The sequence below is a fragment of the Danio rerio genome, chromosome 17 (assembly GCF_052040795.2).
Source record: "Danio rerio strain M-AB ecotype USA chromosome 17, GRCz13ab, whole genome shotgun sequence".
NCBI classification, from domain to species: Eukaryota; Metazoa; Chordata; class Actinopteri; order Cypriniformes; family Danionidae; genus Danio; species Danio rerio.
Genome location: NC_141037.1, coordinates 18,459,827 through 18,477,693, shown reverse-complemented (window position 1 = coordinate 18,477,693; position 17,867 = coordinate 18,459,827). Strand labels below are relative to the sequence as shown.

At 34.1% G+C, this 17,867-nt stretch overlaps 1 protein-coding gene across 33 annotated transcripts in view; it reads left to right on the top strand.

The window, feature by feature from the left end:
- The window catches only part of nrxn3a (neurexin 3a), a 546,850-nt gene that overhangs the window by 181,939 nt on the left and 347,044 nt on the right, over positions 1 to 17,867 (top strand). For 16 of the 33 annotated variants that reach the window (XR_015512694.1, XM_087289302.1, XM_087289297.1 and 13 more), the window contains one exon: positions 8,864 to 8,983. Coding sequence is in view for 31 of the 33 variants with exons in the window: in XM_087289302.1 (XP_087145428.1) it covers positions 8,864 to 8,983 (120 nt within the window). In the remaining 2 variants the exon portion in view is untranslated. Of the gene's footprint in view, positions 1 to 294; positions 1,080 to 1,425; positions 1,632 to 5,614; positions 5,642 to 8,834; positions 9,561 to 17,867 lie in introns of those variants that run through there. The other 17 variants (XM_087289301.1, XM_087289300.1, XM_087289299.1 and 14 more) reach the window with 6 other exon arrangements.

The following is a 17,867-nucleotide window of genomic DNA, read 5'->3' as shown; positions in this document are numbered from 1 at the left end:
CACAATTTGAAAATGCTTTATGACTTTATGTAGGTGTCCGTCACTGTTGTTATGATATCTGAATAAAGCAAATGTATTTCTTTAACATTTAATTTCACATTTTCAGGACACAAGATGCCACCAGATCGTCTGATATTTCCAACTTGCTTAAATACAAACTTTTTTTAAAGACGCATCTGTTATGTTTTACAAACAGAGACCTATCCGACACCGTTTGAATTCAGTTCCTCATTTCATACATGAATAGAACAACTTTGTGTGTGTGTGTGTTTTACGTTTATCTCTCCCACACAGCATCCAAAAATGAACGTGAGTAGGTTTTTATGTTCACAGCCCAGCATGAAAGAAACATCACTCTGTACTGTTTGTGCACAGTAAACTGTATAAGCCGTGTATGGAATGGCTCCACAATGGCAACACAATTCTTGCTGGATGATTTGGCAATGAATGCGCCATTCTGTTGTAATGAAGCTTTTCATCCACCAGATGGCAGTGATGCACCTGTGCTTAGGAAGGCGAAGGCTCGATTACATGCTGCAGTGATGCAGGGGAACATTTTGTTTTTCACCGAATGCAACATCATTAAAATGTCCCCTCTTTGACTGCTTGCTTTATGCAATCTTAGCATCTTAGCAGCAGTTCTTTTTGATTCCTGTAGAATTAGTACATGTTCATTCACCACAGCTGTAACCTTGAACACTGGGAGGACCAGTCAAACGGATTTATTGAAGTAAGAAAAATATATGTTTGGTCATAACGTTCTTGTAATTAATTCAAAATATTTTAAAGTACTATTTGTGTATTGAAATTCACATAAGAGTCAATATGCGTTATATTACATGTTCAGACGTTCTGAAGATTATCAATTCAAACCCGCGAATATTGAGGAGGAAGTCCAGTTGTTTTTATCACGTGATGTTTGCCGTAAAAACTCAAAACATAAATTCACAGAGAAAGTATGTTAACATTATATTGAAACATCTGTTTATATTTTCAAAAACAATAATCACTGAGTTTTGGGATCAGAAAATGTTCAACCTGTAAACATTTTTCTACTTTAAATGAGGAAAATAAAACCAGCATAGGCTGGTTGGCTGGTTTTAGCTGGTTGACCAGCCTGGTTTTAGAGGGGTTTTGGCCATTTCCAGGCTGGTTTCCAGCCATTTCCAGCCTGGTCTTAGCTGGTCAGGCTGGAAAATGACCAGCTAAATCCAACTAAAACCAGCTTCACCAGCCTGGTTTAGGCAGGACATGGCTGGTTTTGGCTGGACTCCCAGCCTGGCTAGGCTGGTCAATCTGGTTTTAGCTGGTCATCTCCCAACCTGACCAGCTAAGACCAGGCTGGAAACGGCTGGAAACCAGCCTGGAAAGGGCCAAAACCCCTCTAAAACCAGCCTGGTCGACCAGCTAAAACCAGCCAACCAGCCTAAGCTGGTTTAAGCTGGATTTTTCTATAGTAATGCGTTATTGATGTGACAAAAAGTTTGCGAATTTACAGTATAATGACGTACTTTGTAGAAATTCTATTAAATAAACTGCACAACCCAAAAGGAAAAAAAAAAATGCTTATCAAAATGATTAGTCTGCATAGAACAAAAACTGTTGATTTTATTTTATTTGGCATTTTGCTTTCATGAGGGAAAAATTGTAATGGATATGACACTTTTCCATTATGAATGTGACAGATGTGAAATTGGCACTTGTGTGATTTTTGTAAATCAAATATAATTGTTTGAAAGCACTGACATTTTTGATTATTTTTAAACTACTAGAAAATACTGGCTTACATAAAAATTGTAGAAACGGTTTCTCTATTTTGGTAAAAACTAAATATTTTTCATGGCAAGGTTGACATTTGCATGGAATCACTCGTGTATATATATATTTCTAACGTGAAACACTTGTCAAATATTAAATATTTAGCTACTCGTATCTTACCTCAAACTTTTTTCATTATTAATAATTGAAGCTGGAATATATATTTGAAAGGTAAAGCCGCTCTCTTTGATTTCTTTTAGTCAATTTCTCTGTCATATTATTGACTTTAGCCCTTCTCACACATAGCCTACATATTTTTGCAGAAAATTACAAGTAAATTGCTGTATGAACAGGTTCTTTTTAAAATACAGCAAAATTAAACAATCTATCTGGAATGGGAACTACCTCCAAAGTGCTGAAATTCTGCTGTGAGCTTACAGAGATGTGTTTTATTTTTCTTTATTTATCAGCCCAGTAATTTTACATCAGTTACAGCCATTATTGTTGGAAATCACTATGTGAAAAAACACGAGAAAGGGTTGATGAGCACTAAGTCTCACCTTTTTATTTTGATTGACTTGATCTTATTTATGTTTACATTAGCCCTTTTAAAACGGTAATTGTAGTATTTTGCTGTAAAATTACTAGGATGATTTTACCAGTAAATTTAAAAAGATGCTGTGCGCACATATTGGAGGTCCTGCTATATTAATGTTGCAGCCAGGATCCAGGAACTGTTGATCCCCTTGAAGGAAATCAACACAAGATGCATGGGGTTGGGGTCAGCTCTTTAATAGTGAGAAATAGTTTTTTCTGATCTCCATCTTAATTATTAATATTAGTAGTTTATATAATAAAATGCATCCAATATATACAGTATGAACCATGCCGATAATGGTTCCATTGTGAATGCATAATCACGCCAATCAGTCTCAGGAAAAAAAAAAAAAATCAACAGTCTGAAACAAGCAGATCTAGAGGCATTGCAAGTGTTCACAAGACACTTTTCTTGTAAATTGGTGTTTGTTTCTAAATATAGTCTAAAATTAAAGTAAAATTAAACACAGTTAGAACTCGGAGATTACTTTAGTAAAGAATACACTAAATATTCCTCAAAACACAGAAAATTCATTAAGTTTTAATAATAAATTTAAATATAATTTAAATAAGTACATATATTTGATTCACTGAAACATGTATTACACTTACTAACAATACCGAACAATTGTCATTGTCAATACCCTGATTGTCATTGTATAATTCGCACTCTAGTTGCAACTTCATTCTGGAAACATGCTGGAACAAACCCCTCAGCAGTTTTTTATGAGGACTTTATGCACATGATTCCTTCAAGGCAATTTGCAAGTAATTTTCATTTTAAAAAACTGTGTGGAAGGTGCTATTGATGAGCCTTGATGAACAGTTTTCAACCTGCTGCTGAAACAGAAAACAAGTTGTGCAAAACAGTCTCAGGTCTGTACGTAGGCCTACTGTATGTGCTTGCTTCATGCAACAAGATCCTAAGCTAGATTTTAACAGACTTTAAAACTCTGTAAACACAACTAAAGCAATCACAAATCACAGCCAGAGAGCATGGGCCATGCTACAAGCTATCACTCTGCACTCACAAATAAATGAAGTAAATCATGTAATTCATAAATATTAAATCTTTTAACTTGATTAAAAATACATACTGTAGGCCGCTGGCTGACTCTAATACAATCTTTATCATGTAATACACTTGTTTGTTCATAGTTTTACACTTATGCTTCCTTTACTTTTCAACATCTCTAAGGTACGCTATCCGTTGTTATTTAGCTATAAAGGAAGCTGATGTTCAAACTGACATTAGCCACTTTTAATATTTAATAAGCCTAAAATCAGTACCTGAGATTATCATTGCAGTTTGGATGCTCTTCCAGTCCTGAATCATTATGGTTTTGGATCTAGTTTAGAAGTTAAAGTTTTCAAACGATAGGTCACCCTAAAATAAATTACTATCCTAAGGCCATTCAAGATATCGGTGACTTTTTTCATCTTTATTTAAAATTATTAAAGAGGTTTGTAGCTGGAATCGTGATACTTGTTGCTTCATAAAATGCAAGTCAATAGTTAGGCCTACCAAACATTTAATAAAAAAAACAACTACAACAACAAAAAAGCAAGACGAAATTGAATACTCTCAGCTTCTATAAAATGTTAAGGTCTTAAAGGTGCAGTAGGTGATCCACCAAAATGCTAACTGCTTAGCATATTATCTTTGGACGGCGGGGAGAGACTGTGATTCAAAGCCACACCCCCTGAAATCGCGCGCGCACCGCGTCACAACAGCAGACAGACAACCCACTAGTTCATGTCATTCCCAGTTAGTGTTTAGCCAGCGGTGTGCAGGAATTACATTTATTACTTAGCCACACTTACATGCTATTTCAGAGCGAATATTCAGAATAGCATGGTAAACAGTATAGGAAGGCTGTCATTGTTCAAAAATGACCCAATGTGAATATAAAAGCAACTTCAGCTCAATAAAGCAGGTTAGGCGGAATAGGCCTATTTAATTTGTTGTTGTTAAACTGAATATAAATCTACATTATCGATGCTGTAAAAGGACCTTATGAAACTGAAAATAATCACATCAATCTTTCACCAGGAGATTTCAGTGGCTGAACAACACGCCTGTGCATATAAGTCATTCATAACAACACAATCTAACATTAGCTTAGCCTGACTACAATAGTTTTAAAACAGAACATTACCTGTCTAACAGTAATACTTCAGCCATGGTGTCGTCCTTCCTCCAGCGTGCTAAAGTAACTCCAATATTGATTCAGGTTTTTAAAAGTTTTAATTCAGCATTTGATTTCTCCCGGTCTGTCTCGTGACCGCGTGGTGCTTATGCAGACGGGCACGTGTGAATGGCGGATCTGCGTGAACAGATGCGCAGAAGTCCGAATCTACATTTGATGACAGACAGTCTTAGCTGCTTATCGGAATTATGGAAGATGTCGGTCTGACAATATTTAATTGGATGAACATTTTTTAGTTTTATGCTTTATCCAGAATTTAAAAATACATATAAACACATTTAGATCATTTACTGTAATCATTACTATTGGACTGTGAAGAGACTTTCAACCAGCACAACAAAAAATGTTTCTGAAGACAATCACATAGTTATAAACATAGTTTACAACATTAGTAGCTTTAATTCTTGCCAAACAATGTTAAGTGCATTGAGTAGAAACTTTAGCTTGTCGGATAATGTCATACTTTTTTGTTAATGTCTTTTCAGATGCCTTTAATCACGTGACACAGTAACATATTTCATCTGCAGATTTAACTTCTTTAAACTTTGATATCCTAAGCAAATCAGTATTCATCATGGAAGACTGGTCTTTCTCAGTGTCAACGGCAGTTACAGCCCTGTATTGTGCATCTTTTTTTATGTTTGTTTGTTTGCTGTCAGCGCAGAGAACACTAGAATAGAGTATGCAAATGAAACCTGATTTTTTTTCTGCATGTTTATTGGCTGATTATATTTAAACTGTAAATGAGTTCATTTGTCAGGCATACTGCAGTTTCAGTTTCATCTTGATTTGCATCCAAAGACTCTCACTGAGTGGCATTACACTTTATTATGTTTTTCCCTCATCCATTCACACCGAATCAGTTTCATCGCTGTTACTATGATTATGTTTATAAGCCATGATGCGCGGTAACTGAAAGAGTGCAAACCCTTCCTAAGAATGGTAAAGCATGTCTTGTTAGTAAAGCCATTGCTTTATTAACGGACGCCATCAACCACGTTTCTTACCTGTTTGATTGTTTTCGCTTTTCTGTTTCTTGCTTAACAAAGTTGGTTTCACCAAAGCAGATCTAAAAGGTATATAAGGTTCAATTCCATTCTGAGCTCGGCTGAAAGCTGCTGTTTGTCTTGTGCCGGTTTGTTTTTGTACTCTTCCCGAAACCCAGACATAAAGCGGACACTAGCTGGTTCACTGTAACAATGTCTTGGTATAAAATGGTTCACTTCTTTCCAAAAGACAATGCCCTTGCGTTTTCACTGAAGGTCATGAGACTTGCAAAGTGAGGAGAAAAGTAATGATTGCAACTGAGAGTCTGCATTAATAAAACATGAGTCCTCCTGTATAATTAACTCCCCTCGTCCTGTTTTGCTGTATCTCGTCTTGTGTATTTTTTTCTTCTTCTTTTTCCTTTTTTTGACGCTAACAACGTTCAACTGAGAGAGGAAACTGGCTTAGGAGAATCCATTAAATATCTCACCATGGGTTACTTCTCGTCTGTCTTTAGACGAACCGAACAGCAATATGATTAGCAAAATAATTAATAGAATTAGCATGAAAATCCATCTGGGATTGTCAGCGCGCTACCGTCGACTTTAAACTTTGCTTGCATCCCACCGAGTACGCAAAAGCAGACAGATGTGATTTCCACTGCAGAATCACAAATAAGAGTGCTTGCTGTTGAGGCGAATATCATCACAGCAGGTGAATAGTTTTTATGAGATCACTAATTTTCCTGTTTCGTTTGTTTACTTCTTCTCAGTAGTTTTGGGGCATTTTGGTTATGCAGTACATACTGACCGAAATTTCAACAATGTCTACAGTATGGTTTACAAGTGTGTTCATTAACCAATTTAAAGGGATAGTTCACTCAAAGAAGAAAATGTCCTTAATTTATATCTCACTCATAAGGCTTTAAACTTTTGTGAGTTTCTTTCTTCTGTTGAAAACAAAAAAGAAATGCTGAAGAATGCTGGTTGCTGGCACCAGTCGACTTCCATAGAAAAAAATAAACACTGTGGATGTCAATGGTACCAGCAAACTTATTTGTGTTCAACAGAGGAAAGAAACTCAAATATGCCAAATGGCAGATATTTCATTTTGGAGTGAACTATCCATGCCGAAAAAACTGACAACTGTGTTTTAAAACATTTTAGTGTGTTAGTGGATTCAAATCGATCTGCTCATCATAGATCATGTTGGAAACAAGATATATTTAATGTATTGTTACAAAATATTTCTAGTACAAATAATAATCATATAATAAGTAATGCATACACATTGTAAATGATAAGTTAATACATTCAGTCCCATATTAAAATGTAAGTTTCATTTTAGATTTTTTTACAGTGTGTACTGTATGTTACAACTGAGCTTTACAAAAACATTTTAAAGAGCTTTAATAATTATAACTGAATTATATATATAATTGTAATGACATTTAGGAAAAATGATAAACCTCAGTTTGAAGAATACATTTTACATTTACATTTACTTAAATAGGTCATTTCTTCTAAATGTTCAGTTTTTCTTTTTTTCACCAGTTCACTAAACTGATTAAAAAAAAAAAGTGTATAAAAAATAAGTAAATATAGTATATTGAGTATGATATGTACATTGAAACTTAGTTTAAGTGAGATTTCATTAAGAAATGGTGCATTAATTTGATTATAAGTGACGTTGAATAAACAACATAGATGTTTTCAGTGATACATTTATGATAAGGGCGACAAAGTTCAGTAGTTAGCACTGCCGCTTCCCAGCAATAAGATCACTGCATCTCAGCTGGGTCAGTTGGCATTTCTGTGTGGAGTTTGCAGGTTCTACCCATTTTCATGAGGGTTTCCTCCTGGTGCTCTGGTTCTCCCCACTGTCCAAAGACATGCGGTATAGGTGTATTGAATAAACTAAATTGGCTGTAGTATGTGGATGTTTCCCAGTACTGGGTTGCAGCTGGAAGGGCATCCGCTGTGTAAACATATGCAGGATAAATTGGCGGTTCATTCCGCTGTGGCGACTCCTGATGAATAAAGGAATTAAGTTGAAGGAAAATGAACAAATTCATTTTCTGATAAATTTTACAAATAGTTGCGAAGAAATGACAAGCAACATTTAATAAACATTTTAAAGTCTAAAAGATTATTATTGTAAATTGTACTTTTCCATTAGGAAGAAATTAAACTTTAAAATATATTTAAAAACTTTCTACTTCTGTAAATATTTGAATACTAGGAACAAGACGATGTACTGCATAACATCAATGATGCTTCTCAACACTATTGAACTAGTGTTCCTTTCATCAAATCACTGAAACCAAATGTCAGAACAAAAATCTATACAAACTCATCAACCAAATCCAGTCTGAATGTAAAGGCCAGTTAATGCAACGTTTGACCTTATACTAAATAAATATTTGAATAAACCAGTATGATGTGAATGGAAGAAATCTCAGAGAACTGTCTTGTCATATACTCATACAGTATACATATATACTCACTGTGACGATTCTCTCAAATTTCCCAATTCACATCATATTAGCAGTTTTAAACCTGGACAAACTGGGGTGAATCATTTTATGTTGAACTTCCACACAGTACTGAAGTTGCACTTTTTACGTTGCACAGTAAATGCGCTTTTTAGCCTCCCTTTTGTTCGACTACAATTTCTGTTTGTGGTTAACCTCTTGTTTTTCGCAGTTGTATTTCACCAGAAAACGAAATGCACTCAAAGCCAGTTTATTTGCAATTGTCTTGTTTACACGGTTGATTCAGAGGGAATGCATTCACCCTCCTGCTCTGAATTGGGTAATTAGCTCTATTGTTACTGCTGCATTCCCCTCAAAAAAAATTAAAAAATAAATAAAAATAAAAAACAAACCAAAAAATAAATAAATCAAGCCCAAGTGTGCCAAAACACAAGATGTGTTTGGGACACGCTCAACTGGATTGCACGTGGCTGGTGTGCACACTATTGTTCTTAACATGTGTAACAATAGTACATATACATGTTGTCATTGACCTTCGTTCCTCTGTGCAGATGTGAGAAAGTTCATGCTTGGCCCTGTGTCTCAATCTACTTTCGTAACAAGCCATGTTGACTTTGTCTAGAGTATGATGTTTATTTACTAAACTCCAGTGGTTCATAGGGAATGCCACGTTTGTTCGACAGCTTTCGGGATGTTTTTTTGAGTACCTACTAACCCAAACTTGCATGCATATTGTTCCACACACCTGCATGGCACTTTAACAGCATGCCGGGACGTTCGGCCCCCAGTATTACATTGCTCTGCTTTGCTATCATAGGTCCTAGCACTACATGCCAAGAGGACTCCTGCGCCAACATGGGGATCTGCATCCAGCAATGGGAGAACTACACCTGCGACTGTTCAATGACTTCCTACACCGGGACACACTGTAATGACCGTAAGTCACTCTCCGTCTCGTGCCTTTCGCACATCCACTCACTTTTTACTTGTTATTTTTTTATTTGTTTTGTTTACACAGCTTTAAAAGACTCACTCTGAAAGATTAATTGAGCATACTTTAATGTACTGTTAAAAAAAAAAAAGACATCAACAGTATTTGGCTGTATAAAACTGTATACACATGCACACACACATACACACACACTGTATTCATCTTCTGAAGACTCGTTTGAAGACGACAAAGGTACGTGTTTGTTCATTTCTTTCTGATGCTGGGAGAATATGCTGTGTTTTTGTAGATTTCTATTCATTTATTTGGCTTATGTAAATATATATTTCCTTTTATTGTTTCTTTAGTCATTTATTAACCGGTAACACAGTGATTAATACATGTATTATTTTTATTACACAGTAAAAATGCTGGGTTTTTATAACACAATGTTGGGTCCAGGGTTTTGCAAAAATACTTAAGTATTAAAAAATAAAATACCAAGTTCCTTAAGTTTGTGTATCAAAATAAACTACAAAATATAGCAGTCACAACGTGTATCAAAATAAAATATAGTATGAGAGCTTGATATTTATTTGCAAACCTTTCATTAACAGGCCTTTTCGTTTAATCCCTTCACCAATATACCTAACAGCTTTTCTCTGAGCAAGTTTTAACTTTTCTGCTACTTCGTTTACCTCTACTTTTACTGTACATGAGGAGGTATAAAATTGTATGTGTTTTTTGTATATTTTGTGTACATTTCATATAGAACATCCTGTCTTGAAGATGACCTCTTACTGTTTAAACCATTTAATACAGATAAGTCGGAACAAAGTACTATAAAAGTTGATTGTGTTTTTACTCATAAGGTGGCAAGTAAAATTGCTATCATTTCTGTACAATGACTGTTCAACTTATTAATATTTTTAAATTTTTTTATTTTTTTCACAGATTTTTTATAAATCAATTTTTGCATCTGAATTGGCATATGAAAGTCGAAAGTATTGTAGGAATCACCTTTGTAGGAATCATTTTTATGTTGTTTTAACGACAAACATTTGGCATCAACAATACATCCCAAACTGCTATTATTTGTAGATTAAAAATATTTATTTTTTCAGTTTTTTCTTTAAATTGAGGAGGCATTAATGTCCAAAGCACCTTGCATTTTTATGATGACATCAGGTCGACTCCTTCAAAGATTTTACAGTATTTAAAAAATACGAGATGCTAAAGTTTTTTGATACAAAATATTTAGCTATTTTTATCAACCTTATCAAATAAAAATCTTTACCATATTTAAAATGCTGATTTGAAATACATGTATCATAAATAAGGCCCATCCCCTGTTTGGTTAATAGTGTATTAAAGCACGAGTGTATTAATAGACAATTTAAGAGTCAAGTAAAAGTTTGTCCCAACATTGGGTAATGACAAACCAGCATTTTTAGATTGTCTGTGACTGTGGTTCTGCCCAAATTTGGGTAAAATATGGTCAAATCTCAAAAAAATTTAGGTTAAATTCAGTCTATTAATTAGATTGAAAAAAATAATAATAATAAATAACCCAGTGGTAAGATTTGGGTTGAAATAACCCAGCGTTGTTGTTTTTTGTTGTATTTTACATTGCAGTTGAAGTAAAAATTATTAGCCCTCTTATGAAATTTTAATTTCATAAAAATATTTCCCAAATGCTGTTTAACGGATAATGGCTCAATATACTATTAAGTAAGCTATTTAATTGTTACCTTTGACATGATGACACTACATAATATTTTACTTTTTGTTTTGCAAGACACAAGTATTTAGCTTAAAAATGACAAATTAAAGGCTCAGCTATGTTAATTAGGCAAGTTAAGATAAGACAAGTAAATCGAGAACAGAGATTTGTTCTGTAGACCAGTGTTTCTCAACCACGTTCCTAAAGGTGCACCAACACTGCTTGTTTAAGATGTCTCCTTCGTCTGCCACACCCATTACAGGTCTTTCAGTCTCTTCTAATGAGCTGATGAATCAGGTGTGTTTGGTTGAGGAGACATAGAAAATGTGCAGAACTGATGGTCTTCCAGGGCGTGGTTGAGAAACACATCTTTAGACAGACCCAAAAAATATTTCTTAACAGGGGTAATAATATACTGACTTTAAAATGATATGTAAAAACTGCTTTTATTCCAGGCACACTAAAATAAATAAGACCTTTTCCAGAAGAAATAAATATTATAGGAAATAGTGTGAAAATGTACCTGCTTTGTTAAACAACATTTGTGAAATACAATATAATACAAATTTTACAGGTGGGCTAATAATATTGACGTCATATATACAAACCTATTAATTCTGAGATGAGTAACTTTTATTTGCCAGTGCCATTGATTGATATCTTTGCTCTATGTTATGTAAATATAAAGTCCTAAATGTCTTTAAGTAGTTAATTTATGATGCCACTTTATTGTATCACAATAACCATGAATGGTTAATTGTGGTATTTGGGTGTTGTTTTCACAGAGGTCACATTACTAAAAGATCTAATTATACCCATAACCAACAGACAGCTAGGAATATCATAAAGTCTCCTCATAACCGGCCCTGTAAAGTTCAAATCCTCCATCGCTTCACTGAACTCTTCATGGATTTAATCATATCCGATTATGTGAAATGTGCAAAATATGATCACACTCGCGTATATAATATCACACGGTCATAAAGTGCTTCTTTCTCTTTTGCACTGAAAAGGCTCTCTACATCACAGGTCATCATGTATCACTTCTGTAGAAAAAAAAACGACAACCGGAATCAATCAACAACAATGTGCACCTCCACGACCAACACTGACTCTTTATTCCTTAGTCATAATGATGCCATTCTTTCGGCACCAGCGCCACAATAAAAGGTGTTATCTTGAGCCGCTGGAGAGATAAACACAGACCCGGAGAGAGTGCGATATGACTGCGGTCGCCTTCCTCCCTCCGCCGCGACAAAAACACCGGTGACCTTCCGGAGATTGAAGACTGACACGCAGAAGAGCCGCTATACGGCAGCCCGCAGCTTTGACACCTCGTATTTTCTGTGAGAGGCAGCAGTGAATCAAAAGCATGTTAGTGAAGATAGGGACGGACTTTAATTGAATAATGCCGAGAGACTGATGTGTGTGTGTGAGTGTGTGTCAGTCTGGAAGAGTATCTGACTACTGAAAGGAAGCAGAGGACGGAGCTTTTGCTTCTATTCTTGGGGATGTAAAAGCGTAATGGTGTGGTATTCAATCTGGCGTCGTGCTATAATCAGAACTGCCTCACTTGAAGGAGTTTTGGAGACTTGTGACAGGCAATTTGCTGCACACATTTGAATACAGAAGGTTTATAACGAATTTAGTGCTCATGTTAGTTGACAAAACGGAGGATTTCTTGTGTTTGCAGAGCGAATGTCTTTGGTGAGCACTAGGTGGCAGTAATGATGTGGTTAGAAACGAAAGCAGCCGTCGATATCTGCTGTGTGCCAGAACTTCTCATGAAATTTGAATATTTGAATTATGCATTATTATATAGCACCCTCGGTTCTGAGTAAATATTTTAGGAAAATTTATTCTCACATGTTCCATGCTCGCAATTTTTGCAGATAGTTTTCTCTTTTTTTATAATGATTTGGAAACTGCAGATGGAGATGTTGCAAACTAGGAATCTTTTTAGGAAAAAGCAGATTTTGCTGTAAAAAATAATAATAAAAAAAATTATATAAGCATTTATTTATGCAAAAGGCGATGCTGGCTGCTGACTAGATGATGTCTGAATCATGTTCAGTTTCTATTACAATACATTTGTTTACATCTGATATGCAATATAATATCATCTACTAGTATAATAGAAATTAACAATAATATGTTTATATGAATGAAGAGTTTAGATGCAAAAACCTCTATCTGGAATTTTCTTATACAATTTTTCTCATTTTTTTATGTTAACAGTATGTTCAGTTTTTTTTTTTTTTTTTCATGTTAAAGGCCATGAAAATAACTTATTCTTTGACATAAAAGTAAATTTGCCTAACCCAGTCAAAGGTAGAGACGGGACGATAACCATTACTAAGGTATACCATGGGTTTTAAAACCGCCAAAATTTTCTGCTATACCATTCCAAAGGTATTTGTAAGATTAGTCTTTAAGGACCACAGTATCTCCAGCAGAGAAGATATCCAAATTCAATGATTAATTTGAATTATTTATGCTGACATGTTTACGGTTTCAAAATATTATAAATGTTTCTCAAAAAATAATAATAATAGTAATAATGTGTTCAAAGGGGAAAAAAAGGTTTATTTTTTTACTCAGACATGTAAAAAGATAACAAGCTTATCATACTCTCAGAATCTTATACCAGCCCATGCCTAAAGGAGATGGGAAAAAAAAAATCATTTTTGAATAAAATTTCAGAAAATTGCAATCATTTTATCTTTGAAAGGTCAAATCTTTTTTTTTGTTTTTAAATAATGTGCTTGTAATGCATATAATGCATTTATTAGTTGTGCTTTTTGATAAAGCTGATTTTGTTATATTTGCTTTTTGTAATATAATAGATAACCAAATTTATTTCATGCATTTATCTATAGTAAAAATGATTTTTTTTTGTCTTTTTTTAAATTAAATTTAAAATGGCCTCTAGAATATTTTGTTTTATTAATATTTGTATATATCCACGTGCATTTAAATAATAATAAAAATCTGCTTTAAAAAAAAATAAAAACATATTTTAATGTAATTTTAAAGAATAGCAGTCATTTACCTCTTTGTGGGATCACATATCATCTGGTATCTACAGGTTTTAACCGTCACAGTCTTACAGCAATTCAAAATGTTTTGATTTAGTGGCTAATTCGTATGAATACGTACAATCTAATTCGTACAATTTAGTACGATTTGCTCATCCCCCAATGATGGTTGGGTTAGGGGTGGGGTTAGGTGCCACACCTCCTTTTTAAAATCATACAATTTCGTACGAATTAGCCACTAAACTGACAAAACGTAAAATACTTCAGGCTGGTTTTAACCCTGTTTTTCTACTGCTTCTAACACTTGTTTCTTTTTAACTTATTTTTGGACACCGATATTTCGTTCCATTTTAGTATATGTGCAACAGCGCCTCCTGCAGTATAAAGCCAAAAAAGAGATGGGGTAAATGCACACAGATTTATATTCATTCAGCCAGCCCAGGGCTTCCGGTTAATTGTCGCTATACAAAATCTCTGCGTTTAAGATCTGATTTCTTTAAAAAAAACAGCGATCTTAACTGCCTAGCTGAGATGCGATAGAAAGTGAGTATCAGACCAAACAAGAAGCACTGCATTAAATTATTTTTTTTTGTACCATGTCTTTAAACATGGAAATTAATTTTACTCCAATATTTTTAATGGAATTTCTGTGCTAGCCTGTTGCTAATGACAGCGCCTGGGTAAATGATGCTTATGTCTACTAAACTGAATGTATTTTAATCACATTACAACATCAATGCTTTAAAAGGAACTTTATGAACTTGAAAAGAGTCACATAAAGCTTTCACCAGAAGTTCATCATTGGCTAAAAAACACTAGTTGTGCATAGAGCCCATTGTCATGTCAGGAATAAGCAAAAGATTTTACGTTAGATATATTTTATTCTCAAAAAAAAAGTCGTTGACCTGGTTTTGTCTTGACATTCGGATTTTTTTGAGTCATTGGATGAACCAACGAAGCACCGAAATAAATCAAATGTTTTAGTTATACATGATTATACGTCTAGTTGCATTTGCATTTTGAGCACACTGAGAAAAGCGGCCTATAAATAAAATGCATTCTGCATGTTTAATTTGATTATATGAATGAATATTCAATGGATTCGCTAAATCCAGCAATCACTCGCACTATAACTCGGTTGTTCAAATGAAGGAGGCCATCATCAAAATGCTTTCAGTAATAGTATATTTAGCAACATTTGCCCTTGGACCCTAAATGAAGATTAAAATGGAGTGCAGTGTTATTGCATTAGACAAGAGATGCATTTGTTGCCTCTTTCAAGCACAGAGAGCTAAACAAACACCAAATTGCAAGTTGCCCTTCGCATTCCAAGTCTTCGTTTATTAATTTGGACACACTCTGCAATCACGTTGATTGAGCTGCGGTAATAAATGACTGGTTAGAAGCTCCATTGGCTGTTAAATGAACTTGCGGCAAAATGAATATCGCTTAAAGGAATTTACCAGCATCCACTAGACTAACGCGAGAAGCCGTCAGAGCTGTTTATTCAGACGTTTTAAGCGGCCTCGTTTCATGCGGGATTCTTTCAGTTCCTGAAAGCAAAGCAGTCGGCGCTCAATTCCACGAGACGTTCACAAATGGCTTTTGAAGGAGCTGTGCTACGCTCTTGCTAATGAATTCCCTCAGGCTTTACTGAAGGTGCCTGTCATTTCGTCGGCTTAGGGCCATTGATGGCCAGCACGCGATTTCATCTGCGTATAGCTTCAAACTTTAGTCAAGTTTGAGCTGCTCCTTATTTGTTTATGCCGAATGCTGTTTTATATGCTAAAACTTGCAGAGTGGTTTTACAAATTGCCTAGTTGTACAACAAAGTGATTCTCTTCCTCTGGTTTTCCCTCAACATTAATTACCAGGTTTAACATAAAGTTTTGTTTAAATGATACCCTTAGGCATTCTGTGGCTTTTGTTTTCTTTCTCCCATTGTCCAACAATTGTTCCATAAATACATGAAAATATCATGATACACTAATAACATGCTGAAAGAGTGGATTTGTTTTCCCTCATGTGTGCTGACATCCCACATAAAATACTATTATAATTTATAATAAATGCTATAGTGTTTTTTGAACCATACTGTAGTATTTACTTGAATTAATTTGTACTTATATGATATAAACAAATGACCCAATATACTGAACTGATTTTGCTGCACCACAGTTTACTGTTGTAGAAACTAAAGTATAATACAGTATTGCAGTTTTTATACAGTTTTATACAGTTCATCAGTTCACTGGTTAATACAACAGTATGCTGTAGCATTCATTAACAAAGTATTGTAAGTACTATAATAAATCGTCACCTTGAAATTAATTAATAAGGTTCTATCTGCATTCTGAAAGATTCTGAGATGAGCTTCAAAGTTTTTGCATTCCCTAGCAAACAGTATGTGCGTAACATTTATTTATTTTTATTAAAAACTCTTAATGTAAACATCCCATATTGTAAATAAGTTGCCATTTAATAAGAATATGTCAATAACTCAATTTTGACAAAAATGTCAGATAAAACCTTTTAATTCCAAGGTGACGAAATGAAGTAAGATATTACTTTAATATGGTTAAAATATGATAGTATTTTTGTTTAATTTTGTTGTTTGACAGTCATATCGCACTGTGATATATATATATATATATATATATATATATATATATATATATATATATATATATATATATATATATATATGTGTGTGTGTGTGTGTGTGTGTGTGTGTGTGTGTGTGTGTGTGTGTGTGTGTGTGTGTGTGTGTGTGTGTGTGTGTGTGCTTTACAAATTGCATAACAAAGTGATCATCTACCTCTTGATTTCCCTTAGCATTAATTACCAGAGTTAACATAAATGTATTTAAATGATGCCCATAGCCATTCTATAGATGTCTGACATTTGTCCCATAAATACTGTGTATACTTAATATGAAACAAAAGGTACAAAGAAAACATGCTGGAGGGATGGATTTGTTTTCCCATGTGCGTTTCCGACATGAAGAGTTTTGCAAGATTACAGTATTAGATACAAAGTCACAATTCAGTGGAAAAAAAAAATTGTAAGTTGCAGAAAAAAGACTTTAAGGACAAACACATACACTTAATACACAAAACACTTCATTAAACATGTACACGCAGACATCACTATATAACTGTAGGTGAATATGTTTATATGTAATAACTTTATTAGTTACTATTTAATGAATTTTAACAGTTAAAGTAACTAAAAACCTTAACTTTTCCAAATTTGATTGTATAAAGAAATAAACAAATACAAATAAACTTGAGTTTAATTGAAAAATAACCTTTCTCTTGTTTTCCTTCAACGTTAATTACCAGAGATAACACAAAATATTATTTAAGCGATACCTATAGGCGATGCCCATAGGCATTGTCCAACATTTGAGATATATATATATATATATATATATATATATATATATATATATATATATATATACGTCAGGTACACAATTTCTGGTGGAATGGATTTGTTATGCCTAATGTGTGCCTGACATGAAGGGCCCTATCATACACCCTGCGCAATGTGGCGCAAGGCGAGACGCAATTGTTATTTGTTACTTTCAGCTTGGCGCAAGGGTCATTTTGAGGTGTTGCGCCACGCTTTTTAAATAGCAAATGCATTTGCGCTCATATGTGCGCCCATAGGCGTTCTGGTCTAAAAAAGCATGCGTGTTTTGGCGCGTTGCTATTTTGAGAAACTGTAATAGTCTGTTCTTTAGACCAGAACAAACCCGGTCTAAAGTCTGGCGCAGAGCACGTTAGTTGTGCGCCTCGCCTACACACTGCTTACACACAAGATGTAGAGCAATACGCAAATATCTTTACTTATGAAAAAGAATTAAAATATTAAGGAGATATATATATATATATATATATATATATATATATATATATATATATATATATATATATATATATATATATATATATATATATATATGATATAATAAGGATATATATAGAATATAAATATAAAGATTTAAAATATTACAAAACATATTATTTTCTAGCCTACAGCATTTAAAAACCACTGCCTTGAATCCTTTATCTCGGGAGGCTTTTTCAGTTTATTCAATTTGCTTTTGTATAATGTTATTATTATT